The sequence below is a fragment of the Emydura macquarii genome, unplaced genomic scaffold, assembly GCF_026122565.2.
Source record: "Emydura macquarii macquarii isolate MOO-44397 ecotype Brisbane River unplaced genomic scaffold, CSIRO-AGI_Emac_v2 contig_691, whole genome shotgun sequence".
Classification (NCBI taxonomy): Eukaryota; Metazoa; Chordata; order Testudines; family Chelidae; genus Emydura; species Emydura macquarii.
In genome coordinates this window covers 3,085,319-3,110,237 of record NW_027130828.1, presented here as the reverse complement: position 1 = coordinate 3,110,237, position 24,919 = coordinate 3,085,319, and the positions used below count along the sequence as shown (strand labels likewise).

General features: G+C 39.0%; 1 protein-coding gene across 5 annotated transcripts in view; it reads right to left on the bottom strand.

Moving 5' to 3' along the window:
- The window catches only part of DENND1A (DENN domain containing 1A), a 339,130-nt gene that overhangs the window by 165,283 nt on the left and 148,928 nt on the right, over nucleotides 1-24,919 (bottom strand). For all 5 annotated transcript variants that reach the window (XM_067541721.1, XM_067541722.1, XM_067541718.1 and 2 more), the window contains 3 exons: nucleotides 18,324-18,393; nucleotides 17,008-17,088; nucleotides 12,863-12,916 (listed from right to left, as the gene is read on the bottom strand). In XM_067541721.1, coding sequence (XP_067397822.1) covers nucleotides 12,863-12,916; nucleotides 17,008-17,088; nucleotides 18,324-18,393 — 205 coding nt within the window. The remainder of the gene's footprint in view (nucleotides 1-12,862; nucleotides 12,917-17,007; nucleotides 17,089-18,323; nucleotides 18,394-24,919) is intronic.

Here is a 24,919-nt window from a genome sequence, read left to right as displayed (position 1 = left end):
TAGAGAGATTACGAGAAAAACATTAAAAACACAAATATCTTAAAGATAGAAGAGAACCTAAATTTCATCCTTATATCAAACCACAAAGTGATCTAGAGGAAGAAAACAAGAAGTCAGCTCAAGTTTGGGGTTGTTTTGCTGCTACAGCCTGTGCTTAGTTTTGTTATTTTTAATTAATGCTCCCAAATGCTCAGATTTCAGAAAGTTACATAATTTACTGTGGTTTCACTCTCAACTCCTGCAACTTAAATATGGAATGAGGAGATTTTTTGGAGGGAAAACAGGTTCTCTCATGCACACAAAATATATTCTGCAATAAAACAGTAGCCACAAATTACAGCTACTGAAGATTTCTTATTCAACTCACTGAAATTAGCTGAGCATGTAAAAATCTGCTAAAGGCACAATTTACTCCGGAGCAACCATGATAATGGGGAACATATGAGAAGCTTTTAAAATGCAAGCAAAAAAAAAGCAATCACACTAATATTCAGCATGTATGTAGTATTTCCCATCACCCTGGGAAAGGAATCAGAAAGCATCCCAATGCTAGAGATGGGGAAACTGAAGCAAAGGAGAGGGGAAGCATCTTTTGCAAGGCTACAGAGTATTCCAAAGAGAAAGAATTAGAACCCAAATGCCCAATTTCCAGTCTAGTGCTCGGCCTATCTATTTATTTTGGCTTATACTACACCAAAAAAGCATCGTATCCAACCTTTGCATGCTCATTAAAAATGTAACATACAGAGTTAAACAACAGAACCACCTCTCACACAAACACAAAAAGGGAGGGCAGATCCAAGGCTCCTTGGCCACTACCCCGCCACTGCAATGTCTATTGCTAGATGTAGGGTGAATGGCAGAGGGAGAAGTTACTCTCCTTGTGCAGTAAATGGAGTTCTTTGAGATGTAAGTCCCTATAGGTGGTCCACTTCAGATGCGCTTGCACCCCATGAGATTTTGATCAGAGATTTTTGGTAGTAGTGCCTGTTCAGCTCACGCATGCGTCCCTACAGATCCTTGTGCCCTGTACCAAGGATATGTATGGCTGTGCAAGCAAACCGCCCTCAGTTCCTTCTCTACTGCAAAAATCCCACAGAAGAAACTCTGAAGCAGAGGGGAAGGAGGGCTAGTAGTGGAGCACTTGTAGAGGGACACATCTCAGAAAATTCCAGTTGCTGCACAGGATGAGTCTCCTCTCCTTCTTCGAGTAGTGTCCCTTTGGGTGCTCCACTTCAGGTGACTTCCAAGCAGTATCTTCAACAAGAGAAGGGAGCTTGTAGCAGAATCCAACAATGAAGACAAGATTGCATTCTCAAGGGCAGCATTTGATCGAGAAAAATTAACCACCATATAATGCTTGGAAAATGCATGTATGGAAGACCAAGTTACAGTCTTGCAGGTCTCAACAATGGGAACATTTTTCAGGAAAGCCATCAAGGTAGAAAGAAAGTTTGTGGAATGGACTAATACACTAGGAGAAAGCTGTATATTGGCAGATTTGTAACAAGAAATAATACATCCAGAAATCTACCTGAAGAGTCTCTCGATGGAAGTCATGAACCCTTTGGATTTGTCAGCAGTTGACATGAACAGTCTTGGAGAGTCTCTAAATCATCTAGTTCTGTCTAAATAAAAGGTTAACACCCTCTTGACATGGTATGGAAGATAGCATCTTCTCTGGTCTGATGTGGTTTTGGGAATAAAACTGGGAGATGAATGACTTGATTGATGTGAAATTCAGACATCTTAGGTAGAAATTTAAGATACAAATGTAATGAAACCTTTTCCCTTGAAAAACAATTTAAAGGGCTGGTCTGCCATTAAAGCTCCCATTTCCCTGACTCTTCGAGCAGAAGTGATGGCCATCAAGAAAGCCATTTTCATGGACAGGTGAAGAAGGGAGCAGGTGACTATTGGTTTGAAAGGAGGTTTTATAAGACACTTGAACACAAAGTTTAAATCCTATATGGGGGGGGAGGAACAAGGGGGAGCGATTCTCTAAATGTGAAGAAGAAGGTTCCTCAACCCAAGAATCTTGCCATGGTGGGATGAGGAAACACTGAAAGTCCCTCAACTGGGCAATGAAAGTTATAGGTACCAAGTGAACCTTGACTGAATTTATACATAATCCTGACTTTTTTAATTCCAGCAGATAGTCAAGGACCACTGAGAATGAAGAACACATGGATGAAAGATGTCTATTGTCACCCAGTGGTGAAAGCTTTCTTGTTTGTGTAGGTAAGAATTGCACGTAGATGATTAATTGCTATTTAATAACACCTGCTGAGTGGGAAGTCTCTAGCCCCATGAACCATCGAGTAACCAAACCCAATTCCCAGATTGGGATTGACAGTTTGACAGGTGTCTTGAGAGAGAAGGCTGGGATTGGACAGAAGATTCATTCCTGGACAAATGGCAAGGTAAATCAAGTAAGGATACTAGGCCTGTCTAGGCCACGTTGGAACTATTAATATGATCTTGGCTTTGTCCTGCTTGATCTTGTTCATCACCTTCAATATTAGGAGAATGAGATGAAATGCATATAGAAGGCTTCTTGTTCAAGGAAGCAGGAAAATATCTCCCCAAAAGTAAGGGCTGAACCATCCTCTCAGGAAAAATTGTTTGCACTTTCTGCTGGTTATGGTGGCAAAGAGATCCACTTCTAGAAATCCCCAAGTCAGAAAAATGTGATTGAGAGTCTGAGAGTCAAACGCCCATTCATAATCACGGGAAAAGAGTTTGCTGAGATTGTTAACTATGGCATTTTGTGGACCTGGAAAGTAAGCTGCTGAAATGAGAATGTGATTGGCTATACACCACTTCCATAGCTTTATTGCTTTGGTATAAATGACATGTGATCTTGCCGCCTCCTCCCTCCTGGTGAATCTACTGATGTAGACCATACAGGCTACATTGTCTGTCATGATTTTGATGGATCTGTCCTTGGTTAATGGAAGGAAATGCAAATAGGCATTTCTGACAGCTCTCAGCTCCAGGAAATTGATGCGTAACTGACCATTTGCCCTGAATGGTGTACATATCTAAATGCACCTCCCAATCCACCAAAGACACATCTGTTGTCATGGCGATGTTTGGATGAAAGGAACACCTGCACAGATGTTATTTGGGGCCTTCCACCAATAGAAAGAATCTCGTACTTACTGAGGTACTGACACCAGTCTGTTCAGGCTGCTTTTGTTTGGAGTACAATCCATCCTGTGCCACCCCTGGAAACAGCAAAGGTGTTACCTGGCATGTTGCATCAAAAAAGATACAAGCTGCCAGTACTTGTAGACAATTTTTTGTTGATGACTGTGGACTGAGTTGAATTTTTGAGATGAGGTTTGTTAATGTCATAAACCTCTCCATGGGAAGGTGCCTGAAACTCCAAGTGGATTTCTTTATATTGAGCTGAAGACCTTGCCTAGTGAACAGGGACACTGGGGTCTTTATGGCAGAGAGAACCTTGTTGTAGCACTAGTCCTTGAGCAGCCAACTGTTGAAGTATGGAAAAATGATTATCTCCACTCATCGAAAATGAGCTGCAACCACTGCCAAGACTTCTGAGAATACCCTTGAGGTAAAAGAAAGGCCAAAAAGAAGCACTCGATAGTGGAAGTGATCTTGACTGACCAGAAATCGAAGGAATCTTGTGAGAAGAATGAGTCGGGATATGACAAAACATGTCCTGTAGGCCGAGGGCCAAAAGCCAATCCCCCCATGTCCAGAGATGGAATTATAGCTGCTATGATCACCATCCTGAATTTGTGTGTTTTCACAAAAATGTCTAGGAATCTTAGAACTAGAATCGATCTCCATCCCCCTTCTTTCTTGGGACCAGAAAATACTTGGAGTAAAATTTTCTCCCCATGTTGAACTCGAACTGGTTCTTTGGCTCCTATGTGTAGAAGGGAGTTGACTTCCTATTTCAGCAAGTGCTTGTGAGAGGTGTCCCTGAAAAGGGATGGAAAAGGGGGGTGGGTAGGGAAGAGGGAGGTAAAATGGATGGAGCACCCCATGTTATAGCCTCCAACACCCATTTGTCAGATGTAATCTGCTCCCATGTGGACTGAAAGTAGGAGAGAGGCTCTCCAAAGAAGGGAAAGAGGGTAAGAATGGTGCAGCTGCTGCTCAATAATGTAGGCTTGTTCCAGATTTTCATCCAATCCTGTCAAAACTTGTTTTGATGATGACTTTAGGTAAGTAGTGGGTGCAGTTGAAGTGGGTGGTCTCTCTCTGAAACTTTGGCTTCTTTCTGGGTGACTCAGTGGATCTCTGAAATTCCCAAAATGGAGCAGGACAGGATCTCTGTTCTGTTTGGGATCTGGCTAAACTTTCATTTGCTTCCAGATGCATAAATCTCAAGGGATCTAAAGGTGGCTTTAGAATTCTTTAAGGTATGCAAGGATTAGTTGGTGGATTTACCAAAGTTTTAATCTGTCAAAGGGGAGATGCTCAACCATATTTTGGCTCTCTTGGGAATCTAGACAGCTGGAGCCAGGATGCCCTATACATGAATACTGCTGTTGAAATGGAACAAGCCATAATGTCAGCTGAATCCAAAGAGACCTGCAGCGAGGTTCTAGCTAACAATTGGCCCTTGTTAATGACAGTCCGAAATTGATAGCAAAATTCTGCTCATAAGCGCTCAATAAAGATGGTAAATTTAAAATAATTCATATGGTTATATTCCACCATAAGAGCCTGGTAATGTGCTATCCCCTAAGCAGAACTGCCACAGATAAGTAGGTTTTATGGCCAAACAGGTCAAGACATTTTTTATCCTTTTCATAAGGTGCAGGCTTACATGGTGCTGTCCACCACATTCATTCACTGATTCCACAAATAGAGAATAAGAAGCAGGATGGGGAAATAAAAATTCAGAGTCCTGGGCTGGGACATAATACTTTTTATCAGAACGTTTGTAAGTTGGTGGCATTGTTGCCGGGGTCTGCCAGATGGTCTTGGCAGGGTTCAACAGAGCCATGTTGATTGGCAAGGCAACATGAGCAGAGAATGTCCATTGCAGAAAATCCAGGAGCTCATGATGTGACTCTCTGACCACATCTAATGGGATCTGTAAAGAACCTGCAATATGTTTCATTATTTCTTGGAATTGTCTGAAATCATCAAGCACAGAAGGTTGGGGAGCATAACCGTCTCATCTAGAGAAGATGAGATATTTGTTTGTGGAGTCTCTCTCTATCTGCTCTGGCCTCCTACTCTTCACAGGATTCTACCACCTGCGGTAATGGAGGGGGCATGGGTGGATGAGAATATCTACTTCTGTGGTTTCCATGCAAAAAAGAGTAGGAGATTGTGAAAATTGTGTCTATATGAAGCCCAAAAATCCCAGCATGGCCAGTGAGGGTGTCTAAAAGACATGGGAGGCATCCCATCCAATGATGCTTGAACCAGTGCACAGGGGTATGGGTTCGTCCCAGAAGTGGCTCCTCTCTTTCCCCAGAAGTGGCAAAAGAAAAGTCCCTTGGATGGTGAATAGGAGAATCCTGTACTGATATTTGGAAGTCATAAGAGAACTCCTCATCTAAAGGAGAAGCTCAGCCCATTTCAGAGTGTGATGGAGAATTGAACTGTACCAGGAAAAGGTTCAGTCTTGGTGACCAAGTCACTCTCGGTACCGACAGACATTCAGAATCCACTAGCAGGGGAGACTCCAGCTCATCTGAAACAAGTAAGTCTCTGAAGTATCTGAATTTCTGTGGTACTGTGTGGGTTTGAGCTGGTACAGGGAGAGGTTCCACAGTCAGTACCAAGGACAAAGTGCTCTGGTAAGTCTTGTCTGACAGACTTAGATAGTACCAACAACGATGGCTTGGAAAGAACAAAGACAGTATGAGAAGCGTGGCATCTCCCCCATTCTGAGGATATGTTGGTGATCAGCTTATATACGAAAGGTACCAAGGGAGTTGTGGGTACTGCCCTTTTAGAAGTAGAGTGCTTAGATTCCTTCACTATAGTGTCCTCCTGCGGCAGAATGGACACGGTCTCGATACCAAGGCATGTTCGGTGTCTTTAGTCTTAGAGGAGCTCAGAGCCCCAGGTGCAGGGTTGGTACCAACAGAGCAGTACCTGTGTGGGACACCAGGTCTCCAACATGGTCTTACTTTGAGGAGATTGAGGCTTTCTTAAAATGGACTCTTTATGTGGAGAATGAGTCTTCCCTGAGTCCTGCAAGGCTCTCTCCTGAGCAGGACTGGGTGAACATGCAGATGTCAACGGCATTATCCTCACTCAGAGGCCAATGTCCAGTGGAGGTCTCCTGGCCTGGATCTAAGGCCAGACAGAGAGAATGCTCAATCGTTAAGAGTCTAAGTTTTATCTCCTAGCTCTGCTTTTGAATGCTGAACAGACAGAATACTTGAGGGGTACGTTTTTCTCCCAAGCAGCATATACACCAGGAATGCTCCTCACTGTCCAGGACAGTTTCTTGAAAGAAAAGAATGATAAGACTAAGGAACAATCTTTGTACAGTAAAGCAGACATATTAGCACCCCATCTCACGCCAAGGCAGTTGAGAAGAAACTGAGGACCGTTCACTGGTACAGCCCAATATATCCTCAGTACATGGCATGAGAATGTGTAGGGTGCATTTCTGGGCCAAATGGGCACTACCAATAAAAATCTTCCATCATAGGCGCATGGAGCAAAAGAACACCTGAAATAGAGCACTCATAAGGACACTATTCAAAGAATAACAAACAGATCAGGTAGGGGCAGGGCTACTGATACTGGCAGCCACGTCAAGATCCATGCAGAAAACAGTGCTGAGTCCTTGTGCATGCTTCCTGCAGGAACACCAGAGCCGCTCTTCTCAATGCTGCTGCTCAGGTTGAAGAGTGAACATGCAAAATCACTGTAACTTATGCAGCTCTGAGAAAGAAACAAGCTACATCAAATGTCTATTTACTCAACTCCCTTTTCTCCCCAACTCAGAAGGCCATGCTTCATTACAGCAGGCATTCTTTTCTGGGCAGCTCTGCCAGCGTTCCCTCCACACTGTGCAATGGAGAGAAGCACACGCTATTGTTTTACACGAGTAGTGAAATGGCTCATGAATGACAGTGAGTAAAATATTACTCACCCTTACTTGCACTGAGTAGCACCTTACTCTGCAAATCATCCCAACTGAAATCAGTGGAGTACTAATTTATGGATGAAGGTGCTTCTCAGTCTGACCAAAGATTGCAGAAGCAGGCTCTTAATTTGCAGAAGAGGTTTAACCTCACAGCAAACTGCATTTGAAGGACGTTTCAGAATAGGAACCTTTATAATTCATCAGATTCAGAGCATAACAGGAAAGACCAAATTAATGGATTTGACTCAAAATAAACTGCTTGTGGATGTATTCTAGGTTGCTACAATGTAAGGATGCATATTTATACAAAAAGCACATGTGATAAAGCAAAATTAAGACTAATCATGAATTCAAGTGGGATCTTAATCATCATAGAATAAAGGAGAACACAAAAACCAGAAAGCAAATAGGATGTAGAAGCTTAAAGAAGCTCCGAAAGCCCATTAGCACTTTTGACAGATCCAAAGATAACTCTAAAACCACCAATACTTGGCCTGAGGAGTCTGCCAAGAAGCTTCATACTGTGCAAAAATATGTTCCACAGCTTGCCATCCAAATACAAAGAAAGAGCTAAAGAAAAAAACTGGGCCTGATTTCTGGAGGATTTTTGTGGTGATTTTTTAAAAATAAAATATTCAAAAATAAGCTCACTTTTGTTAATGAGGAGCAGAAAGGTAAAAAGACATCATTCAGGTCTCATTAGACCCATTGTTATGGAAAATCTATGGCCACGTACAGGTATATTTAAAAAAACAACACCCTTTGCCAAAACCCCATTAAACTGTCATGTACTTTTTCTATATTTCTCATCCCATCTGTGCTGATTAGCAAGATATTTGTGTCTAAACAGAAGCTGTCTCCTTTAAAGTTCTGCTTTCCCCACACACCCATCTCTCACACATAGTGTGACGACACAATTTTTTCAAGTTGTATGAATCAAGATGTTACAAATATTATGAGACCTGTTCTTCCCTCAAGGAGCATGTAACTTCCACTGATGTTAGCAGAGTTAAGGGCACAGCAAAAGGAGCATGGAATCCCTGAATTCTGCCTGAACTGAATCAACTACACAGAAAGTGAGAGCTGAAAAGATTAATAAAAATCTCACAGCAGAGGGAAATACAGAAGGGGAACTTGACAATTTAATGGGGAAAAGCTGTTAAGGTTTTGTAAAATTTGCCTAAGCATAACAGTGGCTTTTTCAGACACTGATATAGCTATATGTGGAGAGTTTTATACAGTTTTGTTTTTCCTCTATAAAGACCTACAAGTTTCTGAAAGTGCAGAAAAGACTTATAGAGCACGTCAGACCCATGGCATGATGCTGAGGTTAGGGAAATGCATGTGCAGTGATATGTGCATTTATTTATAAAAATATGTCATCGCTAAAGAGAAATTTGTGACAAGTTCAAAATAGGTGGCTATACCTGCGAAGTAGCTAAACTTCAAATGATCAGGAACCAAGCCTTCTGAACACAGAGGAGTCCCAATGTACTCAGTACAGTTGTTACACATTTGATTGCTCACCATTTAAAACTTTCCTTGGACATTAAAGCTGAGATTTCTCAAAGAATTTAGGGGAAGTGCATACCCAAATCCCATTAAAAATCAATGAGATTTGGAAGCCTAATTCCTTTAGGGTGGGATTTTTAAAAGGAAAATAAAGTAATTCAACAATTACTCTTTTTATTGTTAGTAGGTATGTGCACCATTTTTTATTTTATTCAGGCCAAAAAAATATCACTTCTGCTTCCCCCTCCTCCACCATCATCCTAAAGAGAAAGAACTTCTGCTGGGATTACAATTGAGTGTAGCCCCTCCTGTGCACTGGAACAACAAGTAGGCTCACACATGTAGTAGTAAGTGTACCCTAACTTCTACGTATTCTAGGCTGCCATAAAAAAATGTACGATTCACTGAAAAACTAATTCTCAAACCATCATAGGTGGTTACTCATCTCTAGGTCTTAGCTTCATTTAATGGTCTTTTATAAATTTCCCTTTTGGAATAGGCCAGCTTTATTTAGAAGTATATTTTCTTCCAAACGTTATACATTTAAAAGTTGCTCTTCAAAGATCTATCAATTGCTTTTCACATTATGTAATCCTCCATAATATATTTTATAATGCCATGATGTAGCTTTTGGAAGGTAGGACAGAAGAAAGAGGTGAGTATTCAGTTTAAAATGGTCTAAATGTAAGAATCTAAAATTAACAGTTTGAAAAAAGTCATGGAACTCAAGAATTTAAATCAAATATATAAATTTTAATAAGTGAGATATCATGCAGTTTGAGGTTGTAATGTGAAGTAAAATGCAAAGACTATATATCACAGCACCATCAGACAGAAACTTCCATCACCTCTGAAACTGCTAAATTACCTGACAAATCTGAAATACAATGTATACTGTGTGTTTAACACTACTTGGTAATGCATTTCCTGCAATTAACCCAATTTGTTTATTTCTGAAAGTCACAATGTATTCATAAATCTTTCCTATATCCTAGGAAATCTTTTGAAATAGTGAAATATCAGTTGTTATATGTAACTGTCCATACTAAATGCTTTAGTGGATCATTAACCATTCTGGTATGACACAAAGCCAGATAATTACAACATGTTTGTTAATGTTCCAAATGGAGTTATATGCTATTCCCCATTAATCATTACATACAACTTCAAATCTAGCAGTACTAAACATTTGTTAATAAAAGCTTAAAAATGTAATTACTGCCATGATATGTGGCATTTTTAAAAATGCAGGTCAATTGTTTAAAATCTATAAAGATTTATGTTCATTTAATGCCTTTATATTATTGTTTATATAAACCACAATCCTACATGAAAGTTACCTTGACAGACAGATAAAACCCTAGTGAGCAATTACACAATGATATTCATTAGCAAAGAAAAATACGGCTTTTATTAAGTAGAAAACTGAGAAGTAGCTGAGAATCAACTTTAACAACAAACCTTAGACCAAAGGGTTTCATTTTCAACATTTTTTTTATTTTTCTTTATACTGACACCTATATTGATGAATTTGCATAAAAATGTATTGTCAGTTGTTCTTTCCCTTTTATTCTGATGCGTGCCCTCTGCATTCCCTGTGAGAACGCTGAGGATTCCTCCATTAAAACCCCCCATCACCCACATTGGTATGCACATTGTTGGGACCATAATATTCCCTTTGAGGTCGATCAACATCACTCATTGATCCAGAGGGAATGCTTTCCCCTCCCTGCAGATTGAACATTCAGCTTTCAAAGTGTTTCCATGTCCTTCTGGTCTTTGCTTTTATAACAGTCTTGATTTATAAGCATTTGTCATGTCTCCTGCACAGATATTTTGGGAAGTAGGCTCATACCTTAAGACTCAAGCCAACATCACTTGCAGATGTACAGAGAGAAGGTAAATAAAACTGTATATTCTAAAATCAGGACTGTGTGGTGTATCTGTTACTAGAATTATCTAGTAGTTAAAGGAAGGGACTGCCAGACTGGAATCCTGTATCCTATTTTAATCTCTGCTACTGATTCATTATTTGATCATTCACAACTCAATCTCTTTGTGTCTCAATGTACCCATCTGTAAAATGGGAATAATGCTTCCCAATCTTCTTGGCTGATCTGTCAGCTATGTCCTCTCTGTGTTGAACACTTTCAGACCTCTCTCCAGATGACACATCTGAAGTATGGCAAAGGCTGTACAAGGCACTATCCTCATTAGGCTGAAATGCATCGCTGAAGAAACCACTCCAAAAAATCCAGAAACAAAGTACAATTCTGATCCACCTTCATTGGAAAGCTATCTGGTACACAGCTTATCTTTACTGGTCCCTTGTGATATCATTTAAGACAATCCCCATGGTCTGCTTAACAGGTCTCTATCATGCTCCTCTATCCCAATTTGCCTATAGGGCCATCATTCATAACAATCTGCATCTGGATACTAGACCAAACTCTTGATCTCTTGCCTGCCACTATGTAAGTATGGCAGAGAGGAAGCATGCTGTCTTCACAAAAGAGGCTGCTAGCTTCAAAGTCTGCTGCCAATGTATCCACCAAGCTGCAGAGAAGCCCAGAAAACTAGAATTCAATGCTTCAGCACTTAGCCAGAATTCAGACACCAAATTTGTGAAGACACTGAGAACATATGGGTGGGGCAGGGTTGAAAATGCATTAACAGGAGAAAACATCAAGGGTGATATCTTGAAAAGACCAAGCTGGTTTTATATTAAAAAAAAAATAATACAAAAAACCGCCACTGCATTTCACCTCTTCTGGAGCCCTAGCAGTTTTGGCATTTTAAATATCATGTTCTTCAAACAGAGATATTTAAATTCACCATTAATATACTTGACTCAAAACGGTAACTAGCATAATAAAAACTTCAGAAAATGTTAAGAACAGCTTTAATATAGTGTATTTTTCAATCTTTCTCATAAAGTTAATTTTAAAACAGAAACTCTATCCCACAAAAATGCAGCCAGTCAGTTACCAAAGTTATACTTTTGTTTTGCTTACTGAGTCTCAAGTATCACTGATGGTTCCACAACTATGGAAACCAGGTGTATTAACTGTAGTTGAGAAACCAGCAGAGGGAGCACAAAACTTTAATTTGGGGGTAAGGGATTTGGAAGTGACAAAAACCAGGACTATTTTATTATTGGCTGATGGTGAAATTGTAAATTTTCTTTAAAAATAAAAGATTTTTAGAACTATAAGACAGAAATGTACACAATTTTAAGGTATCTCAAAAATGAAAGTTTCTTGACAACGTCCCTTTCTATTTTGTCAGTTTAGGTAAAAGTGAAATAGATAAAACTTTTCATCTGCCTCACTTATGCATGCATATGCACAGCTGCACACATTCATATCTCCTCCACCCCAAAATGGTCTGCCATGGCATCACTTTGAAAAATACTTCACAGATCTCCACTCTATTACAATTCAGTTTTAAATAGATAAAGACACAGTCACTCCAAATTATTATAGTATCTAACATTGGTAAATGCCACTAAGAGGGCTTAGCCTCCCTAATCAACAGACATTAGCAAAAATATAGTTCTTAGTCTGTCAGTTTTGGTTGGGCTGAAATGGTGTTTCTCTTAAATATTAATTTTTTATCAAAGATATTTTCATTCATTCAAACTAAGTCTGCCTTGCAAACCAATCAGAAGGCAGCAAGCTCTATAAATAAAGGTAAGCTTAGAAACAGTCACTAAGGCACCTATTGTAGAATAAGCTATTTTCCTGATGAGCTATTATATTTTTAAATATCCTTATTTTTTAGGGAACACTAATGATTAATGGCTGCATCTCTGAAAATAAACATCTTGATCTGGCATTTATATCAAGAGTTCATTATTCTGTCACAACTTCCCATTCACTTGGTATTTTTTCTTAATTAAATAGACATTTTAATCTGATCACCTGACATTGTAAATCATTTGCTCTAGAGAGAATACCGGAGAGAAGTTTTATGGGGTTAATTTACAGTAATTATGGGAAAAGCTAATTTATTGTGTCACTTGTTAATCCTGTAGAAGCAATTTAGCAGCAGACATCTTGTAACACAATTTTGTACAGTAATATTTAACGTTTGAGAAGATAAACAGTGGAAGAGTTTCAATATCTAGAATGAGTTCACAAAATATCATGTAACAGGAAATACTAGCTCTAACTGAGGATAGTTATTTATCTTTCTGTTCTTGAAATTACAAGGAAAACAAACTGTAAAATCCTCTATGCTACTCACATTTTCAGGGATACTAGGAAGCTCTCTGATGTCAGGCACAGTAAAGTAAGAGTGCTGGAAAGAAAAAGCAAACAATTATTTTTGTATCATTATAATGTGTTTACACATAGTTGCAAAAGATGAAACAAAGTCCAGCTAAGGAAACGGACATAACTTTTGAGATCAATTACCCATGAGATCACTTTGCCACTGATTTCAAAAGATAGTGTTTTTTCAGCCTTGAGAAAAGAATCTAACAAATGTTGAATCACAAAGTATCAAATATCTTTAAAAAGATAAATTATATGTAATTCTTGTACTTCAGATGTATCAATACACACAGCCTCACACTATTTATGACCTATGCCAAAAGAAATGCAAAGCTTTCTGTAATTCAGAACATCTTTCCTCAGCTCACTGCAAGATCCATGTCTGAGTATAGGACATATAACAGCTAGATCCTTTTTGGACTAACGTAGTACAATATTAATTTGTTTCATTGTTCAGGCAACAAAAGAGATGGAGCCATATCTAAAAAAGGGCTTCTAATTTCAGAGAATGAAACCGACTAGTAATTTATCCTTTGTCTTAAGCGAGGGAATTCTCATAATCACCCTCCCCAATCGCTGTAGGAAATACCAAGAGTTCTGATGCAATAACAATGGCTGCTTTTGCTCTCCTGGATATATCTCCTATTATATCTTATAGGGTTCTCCAGTGATACCTTACGAGAGTTCCTGAGGGCTGCTGGAGAATGCCTGAAGCTTTGCAGGTATATTACTTGGCAGAGTAAATGAGGGTTCCTTTAGGGAACTGTATACTGCAAAATTTAAAAAGCATCACCATTTAAGAAAGCAAACAGAACTTTTGTGAATAGGATTTTCTTCTAATTTAGGATACATCATTTATTAACTATTCTGCAGCTTATTGTCTCTTGAATCCCATGGCTAACAGTTAACATGGAGCAGTCTTGCACAATGCACATTTGCATTGCTACATGGTTTGGAATGTTCACAGACGGTGTGAAAAATCGGCACCAAAAATGCTCCAACCTGCCAAGTACCCCCTTTGGATGCCCTGATCTACCACACCAGACAAGCAAACTACCAACTTTGCATATGGCAAATTTTGTCCATAGCAGATGCTGTTGCTTCAAGTCCAGCTGGTCATATTTAAGATATGCATAATGAGCAGATAAACACCTATTCATTCATTGGTTATATAAAAAATTAGCCCAAAAAATAAATACAGAGCTAGAGAGTTGCAGTGTTAAAAAAAATTAGTATCAGGGAGAAGAACCCATCATAAACATATAATGCCATTCCTACATTTGTAAACATATAATACAGAAAAGACCTGACTTTAAAGATGTAGCAAATTTCAGTGACTGTATGTGATTGATACAATAACTGATTATACAGACTATAAGCAATAAAGTTAATTAACAGTATTATCTAACTACAGAATTTGGCCACTGCAAAGAAATCTCAATGGGACTTTTAAAATGTTTTTAGAAAAATATGTTCAATGATTAAATGCTGGTGCAGCATGAAGTAACAAAGCTGAACAAACTCTCTCTTTCAGATGCAATTAATGGTTCCACTGTGGTTCGGAGGATGGCAACAAATGGGAATCCATTCTCTATTACCAAAATGTTTGAAATCAACCAACAGCAGTAAGAGGTGGGCTGGAATAAGTACAGAAAGGGGGAGGTTTGTATGTTACATCAACTGCTAATGTTGCCATATACTGAAGGCCATGTCACCAAAGAGTGTGAGATTCAATGCAGTTTACAAGTTAAAAACCATTATTCTGAAATAATAACTTTTTCTAAGCATGCTTTCATAAAGTAGTTCTGCTTCTGCTGGTGCCTAGATCTGGCTTATATTTAATCTGATAAAGGTTTCCAAATATGTGCAGGTTTTTAACGGTTGGCACTCCCATGACTCTATTTTTTAAATGTATCTAGTAGACTGACTGATGTTTATCAGATTTATGACTCTTCACAGGATAGTTAACATTCACAACTGGGGTTCTCCTTGTGGAGTTTGCCTCGATTTAGAATAATTTAACAGACACTATAGTGGGGTTTCAGGTTCCAGGAGAAAGGCATTGGCTACAGGATTCAGATGGATTCCCATTGGAAGGGTTCTACATTAATGTCCAAGGCCCCAACGCTGCTAAACCATGTCCATACTTTAAACTTCAACTGGATTAGTCATGCGGTGCAAAGTTAAGTACATGGATAAGTTGTTGCAGGATCAAGGCCCATGTATTTTTCCTTCATGTCTTTCTCGTACCAAAACTCACAATTTGCTATCCTGTTTTATGGTCAGCTTATTTAATCCCTGGCATGTTAAAGAAGATAAAGCTATTTTAGTGATTTAACTGGAAAGCTATTTTGCGTACACCTTTTTATTTGTAGCTATCTGAAAAACTGTCAAGGTTTTACATTGGTTTCCCAGTTTCATGATGCTTCACACCCTTGCAATTTGTTAATTGCTTAATGGAGCAATTTAATCCCTTTACATTCCAGGAAACTGTTTTTGTTTTATTATTAGCCATTTTGATAATGCAAGACATTTCTGTTGTTCTTGTTTTGGGAGATGAGGGTGGGTGGAGCCACTCATTATTTTTGTTTGTAAATTAATATTGTGTATATTTTATATTATTTTGAACTTTATAATTTGCTACTAGAGTAGTACTTTATTTTGTGTTAAAAGTTTTTTTGGGGCTGTTGCGCGCTTATGATTTTCCACAAGTCAGACAATTGTGTTTATCACACATTCCATGCTTCATGAACAATTTATGGGCTGACGTATCTCGCAGTTGAAACAGCTACACTCACTACAGATAAAACAGGTACACAATGCAGATTTTAGTTTCCCAATGAGTCGCTACTTTAATTTGGTTGAAAAAGAAGAAGAAATAGGAAGAGAAAATGGAATATGGAGGCTACGACGTGAATAGGAAAAAACTCCACAAGCTCTTACAGATCCATCAGCTTGTACACAGCTAAACTAAAATGCTTAAAGAGCCCAAAACAAAAGTAGTCCCTAAGCTGTCCTTTGATATTCCTTCCTGCTCCAATGCTCATGAAATGTTTGAGGCAAGGGGAGACCAACAGCATTCCTTGAAACCACTGGTATGAAACAACTGAAATATCCCAACAGATCATCCTGCCTCTGAGACAGCTTGTCCTCTAGGTCAGGCAGACATGCCGTTCACACAATAGCTTTCCTTGATAGGACTGGGTCGTCTCCACTGCCAGCTGGTGACCTAACTGGGCCAAACAACTGCTACCTGTCGACTGACATTACAGGGTGAAGTGATGAGAGTAAGCTGTTTGTAGCCAGCAGTTAGTTTTAAAAGGAGGGGGAAAGGGAAATGAAAGAGGGAGACAGATAAGTAGAGCTGTAGTGGTACATCAGCAGCTCTTAATATGAATTCTAAAAGACTAAGCAGCACACAAAGCAACATGTATTCTCAGTATTGTCCACTGGCACTTTCAGATTTAGCAACTGCTGCCTAGAAAACAAGGTTGATCTGCAAACATCAACTGGAAGAAAACAAAGAAATCTTTTCCTTAAAGCCCCACCAACCCCAATGTAGGTTCTTCCACTACTCCTTGACTAAGACTGTCACAAAATAAAACAACTTCAATGCAGGTGTGAGGAGGAATAACTATTGTTTTGGAGGCAGAGAGAGAAAATCTGAAATCACACATGCCCACAGTCAGTGCTCAGAGGATTGCTCTGCCAGGCAGACACTGAGTTTGTTTGCCAGTCTTGTTCCTCATGTAGGACAGCAAGGGCTGAGAGTGCTGCAGAGGTAGGACCATGAACCCCAGTAGGAGGAATCATGTTGCTCAGCAGTGATCCCTCAAGCTGATTAGGAGCAGTGCTCACAAGAGTCCATACAGAATCCCACCAAGTCCTTGGCAGATCAAAGGATGGGAACTCTATTCAGGGTTAACACTGGGGAAATGGAGAGGCTCTTCAGAGTTTTAACAGGAAAGGGGAAGTGCACTGCTCCCTGTCCCTGAGGGAAAACAATATAATAGGATTCAAGACACAAAAAAAGAAGTGCTGTTTTGATGTTTTTCTCTTACGAAGTTACATAATGAAAATGCATCTCCTTAATTGTTGCTATTTTGCTTCACTTACCACACTGAGATGAACAGATGTTCCTGGGTCAGGGATGGGAAGTTTATGGAGTGTTTCCAGGAGTTCATTCCTCTGACTGTCCTAAAATAAAAAAGGTACCTGCTTAATGAAGAAATGCCAAGCAATAAATTCTCATCTCCTACCAGGCACTGAGATGTAAGTACAGAATTTGTGGATGTGTTGGGGTTAGATCACTTGCAAATGTAAGGAACAGATGCCAAAAGGATTTATATTGCAGACTCAAAGGAAATGACACAATTTTTATGCAAATATCCGAGTGATATAAAATGCTGCTTTTAAAAACAAAATATATCTTCCCACGTATAGGTATCTACATTTGTAAACTTTCCAAGAAATCTCTCAGGGCACCATCCTATGCATTACATATGATCTCATCCCAGGGAGGACCAGCATCCATAGCAACTGTTTCATAACAGAAACTATTTGCTTTCAGTTGAAGACATCATTATAAAAAGTTAAGTGCTCTCCCTTTAAATTTGTACAAGTGTGATAAAATGCAAAATATTACTATTATTGGAGAAATGGTAAAGGAATCAAGGCAGTAACATATAACAACTAGTCAGATTTAAACAGTACTGCAATAGCTTATCTTATTTGAAACATACATGATACGTACATACGTCTATAGTTTTCTACAACATGTATGATCTCTATGCACCACCAACTTTCATTTATAGTCTCGGAACTGACCCTTAATATCCTCAGGTCATATTTTGAACAAAGTATCAAAGAGCATACCTGAATTTCACCCCACTCCTCAATTTTAAGTGTAAAAGTATCCTAATATCTTCTACACTGGTAAGACAGATAGGATGAGCAACAGGAAAAAAGCCTATTGCTTCGGTAGACCTAGTTTCAAATCTGTATTGGGTCACCACATAAATAATATGAAGCAGACATTTGTCCAACACTCACGGAAGCACAGTTAGATAGTCTCTCCTCCAGGCGGACCAATACCATAACTGCAGGGAAGCTGTGGTCATGATTAAGGTACATTAATAGCATGCAGGAGGGACTTCCATGGTACTTGCCTAACTAAACCACAACTGGCATTCTCCAATGACTTTTTCTTGGATACTAAAATCCACTAAAATTAACCTAAAACGTGTTTGCATTTTTCAAAGTCCTCTTCATGAGAGGAGCTAAATAGCTCAGTAAGCCCTTTATATAGGACTATATAATACAGACTGACAACTCAGTTGGGTAATCTCTTATGAAAGTATAGCCTAAATGGTTAGTTTTCACCCTATCTGATATGTTTAATGTTTGGAAAACAAGAGAGCTCAGATAAGTACCTGTCCTTTTGCTGTATAATCTGCCAAGATGTTGAGCATCTTATAAAAGACTTCAAACCATGGGAGATAACTAAAAAACAAAAAGGAAAAAGCACAAATGTAAGTCACTTTAAAATATTGTCCTATAATTCTAAATTGGCACATTTTGCTATACCATACACAGTAGATGCATCATTAACAACAGCCACACCATCTGATCTGACACTGATAAATGCCTGGCAGGAAGGTTTGCTAGTTCTCTGTCCTGTGATGGTGTGTGGCTAGGAGGGCAGGCCATGGCACTGCAGCATGTATCAGCCACTGGGTCCCCTTCCTCCCTTTCCTTTGAGAGCATAGCTTCCAATAATCACTCTTGGAGCTTCAGGCCAGCAGCATGGCACCACCATAAAAGGCAACACTGGGTGAAAGTAGGGCTAAGAATCAATGAAGTCAACGCTGGAAATTCATAAGAACAAAGGCCACCATTTCTAAACTCATTTCACTGTACATGCAACAAACTGATGATCATACGGAAGCCATAACTGTATGCAGTCAGTGGTAACATTCTGGAATTGTATAATTAAAAAAAGCCCAACAATATGTGCACTTATAAACAAAGTTTTCTCATAGTACATGCTTAATTACTGACCTTCAATGCAGCTGTTGGGGCCCTACCAAACTGTATAAAGAGTGGCTGTTTTGTAATTGGATCCTGCCCTTATTTTTTTTTTTTATTACCATAAAATTATTTCTTTTTAAAACAAAATCACCAGAATGATGGGTATACTATCTTAGTCAACATCTATACAATTACATTTATTCAAGCTGTAGTTAGACCAAGTATACGTCTTACCTTGAATACATGTTTGTCTCATTTATACCATATCAGTTCTTTACAATAATGAGTAACAAAGAGTCAACTTTGAAAGGTGCAAACATGCTGAAAATTATGTATATGCTTTTTCACACTGTATGGCTATCTAGTACTGCTATGCCTTCTAGGGAAGCTTCCATTGCACATAAACAAGGCAGACAGCTAAGACACTAGTCTGTGTTGTAGGAAGCTTTGTTGGGATTTTGTACCATGCTTGCATGGCAAGGATCTTTGGTTGTATTCACTTTTTAAATCTCTTCAAGGAATTTCCCCTAAGCTATTGTGAACAGGCAAACTAGGAGTATGAAGCATAAAGTGATTACTCTGTTAATCACAGATGCCTTGTGAAGCAAACGGAGTATATTTTTGATGTAGTTGGACAAGATTTAAAGCCTTTACACAATATGACTACATCCTGCCAACTGTAAAGAAATCAGGGCCCCTATGGTGGTTACTAACTGTACAGCTTGTAGTAATAAATGAAGTGAGAGGCAATGTACGTGACAGATAAAGTGAACAGCACTCCATCATTAACATTTGTTTGAAGCCAGCAAATGCTACTGTAAAAATTTAAGTAGCTTATCAAAATATACTGATAAGCAACTTAACTTTTCACGTTATATGACAGTATTATCACTTACGTTAATATGTTTCAAGTGACTCTGGGAACCACATATTAACTATTGCAGACAGAGAGAGAATTACCACTTTAAACAACGTTTAGTTTGGCATCACAATGTAAACATTCAAGAGGGATTAGACAGATAAGTTTCTCTCTTCCCATTTAGTTAAATAAACCTCAGCAGAGTTAAAAGCCATTATAATAGTAACAAGACATCCTTTCAGAGCAAGACTCTTGCACAGAGATTAAGAAGAACTTGGTAAACAAACCCATACAAGCATCACAAAATATTTTTCAAAAGAAAGGTTTAAGTTTGGTTTTTTTTTTTAAATAAAAGCTAACAATATGAAAAAAAAACCACTTCAAGGAAGACATACTGAATTAGACTTAATCTGGCAGGGATCCTTAGCTAAAATGCCATTTACAAAATCAAAATTATAATATTTTAGATTAGAAATTTTATTTTTGTTTCAAACTAGATATCTGTCAATAGCAGATAATAGTAAATGAGAGAGATTTCAATTTCTAATTTTGGCTGGGTTGCATCCTCACACAAAGCTCGATAAATAGAACCTAACCAATCTCTTCAGAATAAGATATTTAATGATTTAATTATTATTTGTTAGAAAATAATCCTTTAGAAATCAGGTGGTATTCAGGTTTGAGTCATTTTGGTCCAGAGTTTGGGGCTGGCTGTGACAGAATAGCTTCCATGCACCTTTTTGCACTGACTGATGCTTATCTAATGATGGCAGTGTTGAGGTTTTGAAACCAAAGTTGGATTGTATGCCTCTTCAAAGAGCCACTGTTTTCCCCTATTGGGAGGCCAGAGTTCACAGCTGAGCCTTATCTTGCTACAGAGCCAACAGAGTTTCCTGTATTGCTTCATTAAGCCAAACATGCCAACTCTAAGTTTTATTCAGTTGCCTGCAAGGACATTGGATCTAAATTCCATTTTAACTCCATTGGCCAGCAGCAAGTAAATAGTTTCTGCATTAAAAAAAGTGCAGATAAATATTTATATTTATACATTGCTAAAATGTCTGAACTGAGGGTCATTCTGCAGTTTGGCGGGTGGGGCTGAAAATGCTGCCATTTCTATTACACTTGCTCACTCCCTATTTTTCCCTTTCTGCTCATTCATCTCTTGTATTGGACATGGTATTATGCTGGCCTATCTCACTCAAGTAATATTCACACCTACGAGTAACTGATCTAGTTCAGTATTTTATGGCTTTAAATAACATTGCAGTTTGAAAACTAACATCTGCAGTTCGGGTGATGATGAAATGTGTTAGTCTTTTATACTGCGAGGCTAGCAACAACATCACACCAGAATGTCAGGCCCCATGGCTACTAAGGAGATGTATAAGAATCTTGCTGGGGAGTGAGTGGAAGAATGACAAAAATATCCAGAAATCAGAAGCTTTGCTGTTTCAAACAGGAGATTTATTAGCACACAGAATTGCAGCCAACACAGAATGACTTAGCCAAACCAATAAGTCTATAAAAGGGTTAGGTGTTTAGTCTACAGTTTTCTGTAAGGTACAGCATTAAGCATACAAGAGAATGCCTTTGGGGACCTGTGCTCCATTTGCCAAACTGTCATGCACTGACTCCTTGCTTTCTAACCAAGCTTTATGTAGCCAGTGGAGAAACCCCATGAGACTCTGCACTGCCCCTTTCATCTGGGTATAAATGTAGCAGACTTCTAGCCTACAGCAGTTGTCTTGAGACATGGTTCTGCTTCAGTGTAGCAGACAGACCTGCGGGGAAGAAGAGGGAATTTCTACAGGCTTCTCCCACTCCCTATATTTTGCCTTTAGAAAGGCAAAAGTTGCCTGACTGAGGTTCAGATAACTGGCTGGGGCAGGGGGTATTCCTTAAAAAGGAGTAGCTCGGTTAGGGTAGGAATCAGAGATGACTACTGACAGTAGTAAAGTTAAGTAGTAAGAGCAAAGGTATAGAAAGGAAACAACATATGCACACACAGCCAGGAGCATCTTCCTTAAATGTAAAATAGTATGGAGCTGCAGAGAGTGGGACAGAGAGAGAATTTCTCAATATTTGACAGTAGCACATTTCTTTCACATGCTCAACTGTTCATTAGTCTCAAATTAACTGCAATTAAACACATTACATAATTCAGCATTATCTTTAATGGTTAACTTCCCAACAACGGTCTCGCACTAATACAAAAATCCCACATTTCCAGCTTCTCAGTTTTGGAAACAAGGTTCTCTTTCTCAATAACTGTTTAATAACTGTGATTAAAGATTTCTTCTTTAATCTCAAATTATTTCTGTGATTGAGGGAGATTACTCACCAAGGAAGGACTAATCCCCTTCTCCGTTATCACTGGTACAACGTAAAAGGCTGTACTTGTAACATAATGCCCTTGGAGTAATGACACCTCCACAGAAAACGTAATGTAATTCACTTGTATTTTCTGTGTTACTCTGAGAGAATGAGTGTGTCTTTCAGCAAGTATGGAAATGTAACCTACAAAGTCCCTTTTACAGACTTGAGAGTTCTCTCCTATTCATAACATTTGACTACATATTTAAATTGCTGTGGCTGCACAGTGCAGTGTGTTATCAACACAATAATTGCCGATTTTTTGCTGCATAATATTTGAAAAAATTGCAAATGTAGTGTATTTTAGCTCCTCCTAGTTTCTCTCCCAGGTGCTTGGCTCACTGATTCTTACTCACAAGCTCAGATTTTAATTATGATTACCACATGTGAGACCAGGAAGAAATTTTTCTCCAGGTGAGATTGGAAGTGATCTTTGGGGTTTTTCACCTCATTCTGCAGCATGTGGATGTGGGTCATTTGCCAAGTTTATCTGGGTATATCTCACTTAACCATTTCCCTTCCATTGTGGGAACCTTAGGCACTGGTGCACCTTGGTCCCTCTTATTCTCTGCCTGTGCCACATAACAGTCTTGTCTCTGGTGGGCTGTAATGCTTTTGTCTAATTTTGGTTGTTGGGTTTTGGATGAGGGTGCTGAGTGGTGTTAGTGGCCTGTGATCAGGGTGCTGGAACTATTTTTATAGTGGGGTGCTGAGAGCCATTGACCCAACTGTAAAACCTGTATATAATAGAAACCACTTCAAATGAAGGGGTCCCACACATTTAGTTCCAGCACCTATGCCTGTGATATGCCTGTAAGGAACTGTCACAGACTGAAGTGTCATTAGAAGAGATTTTGGAACAAATTGATGAATTAAACAGTAATAAGGCATCAGGACCAGATGTGATTCACCCAAGAGTTCTGAAGGAACTCAAATATGAAATTGCAAAACTACTAACTATGGTATGTAATCTATCATTTAAATCAGCTTCTGTACCAGATGACTGGAGAATAGCTAATGTGACACCAATTTTTTAAAAAGGCTCCAGAGGTGATCAAGTAATAACAGGCCGGTAAGCCTAACTTCAGTACCAGGAAAACTGGCTGAAACTATAGCAAAGAACAGAATTATCAGACACACAGATAAACAATTTGTTGGGGAAGAGTCAGCATAATTTTTGTAAAGAGAAATCATGCCTCGCTGATCGACTAGAATTCTTTGAGGGAGTCAACAAGCATGTGGACAAGGATGATCCAGTGGATATAGAGCACTTAGATTTTCAGAAAGCCTTTGACAAGGTCCCTCACCAAAAGCTCTTAAGCAAAGTAAGCTGTCATGGGGTGAGAGGGAAGGGCCTCTCCTGGATCAGTAACTGGTTACAAGATAGGAAACAAAGGGTAGGAATAAATGGTGAGTTTTCAGAATGGAGAGAGGTAAACAGTGGTGTCCCCCAGGGGTCTGTACTCAGACTAGTACCATTAATAAATTATCTAGAAAAAGGGATAAACAGTGAGGTGGCAAAATTTGCTAATGACACAAAACTACTCAAGATAGTTAAGTCCAAAGCAGATTGCGAAGAATTACAAAAGGATCTCACTAAACTGGGTGACTGGGCAACAAAATGGCAGATGAAATAAAATATTAATAAATGCAAAGTAATGCACATTGGAAAACATAATCCCAATTAAACATATAAAATGATGGGGTCTAAATTAGCTGTTAGCACTCAAGACAGAGGTCTTGGAAACGTTGTGGATAGTTCTCTGAAAAACATCCACTTACTGTGCAGCGGCAGTCAAAAAAGCTAACAATATTGGGAATCATTAGGAAAGAGAGATAATAACACAGAAAATATCAAATTGCCTCTTCATAAATCCATGGTACGCCCACATCTTGAATACTGCATGCAGATCTGGCCACCCCGCCTCAAAAAAGATATACTGGAATTGGAAAGGGTATAGAAAAGGGCAACAAAAATGATTGGGGTATGGAACAGTTTCCATATGAGGAGAAATTAATAAGACTGGGACTTTTCAGCTTGGAAAAGAGACTACTAAAGGGGGGGGGGCTATGATAGAGGTCTATAAAATCATGACTGGGGTGGAGAAAGTAAATAAGGAAGTGTTATTTACTCCTTCTCATAACTCAAAAACTAGGGGTCATCAAATGAAACTAATAGGCAGCAGGTTTAAAATGAACAAAAGAAAGTATTTCTTCACACAATGCACAGTCAACCTGTGGAACTCTGTGGAAGGTCAAGACTATAAAAGGGTTAAAAAAAGAACTAGATAAGTTCATGGAGGATAGGTCCATCAATGGCTATTAGCCAGGATGAGGAGAGATGCAAAATCATGCTCTGAAGTGTCCCTAGCCTGTGTATGCCAGAAACTGGGAATGGGCGACAGGGGATGAATTGGCTACCATTGGAAGGCAGGATACTGAGCTAGATGGACCACTGGTCTGACTGAGTATGGCTGTTATTTATTATTATTGCAATATACAAGATATCACACTGGATGACCTGGTAGTCCCTTCTGGCCTTAAACTCTATAAGCTTAATTACCGTAGAATCTGAGCACGTCACATCTTTATTGTGTTTATCCTCATAGTAATCCTGTGAGGTAGGGAAGTGCTATTAGCCTATATTACAAATGGAGAACTGAGGCACAGAGAGGTTAAGAGAAATGCACAAAAATCACGATGGAAATCTAGCAGAGCACAGAACTGAACCCAAGTCTCCAGATTCCTATGTTAGTTCCATAA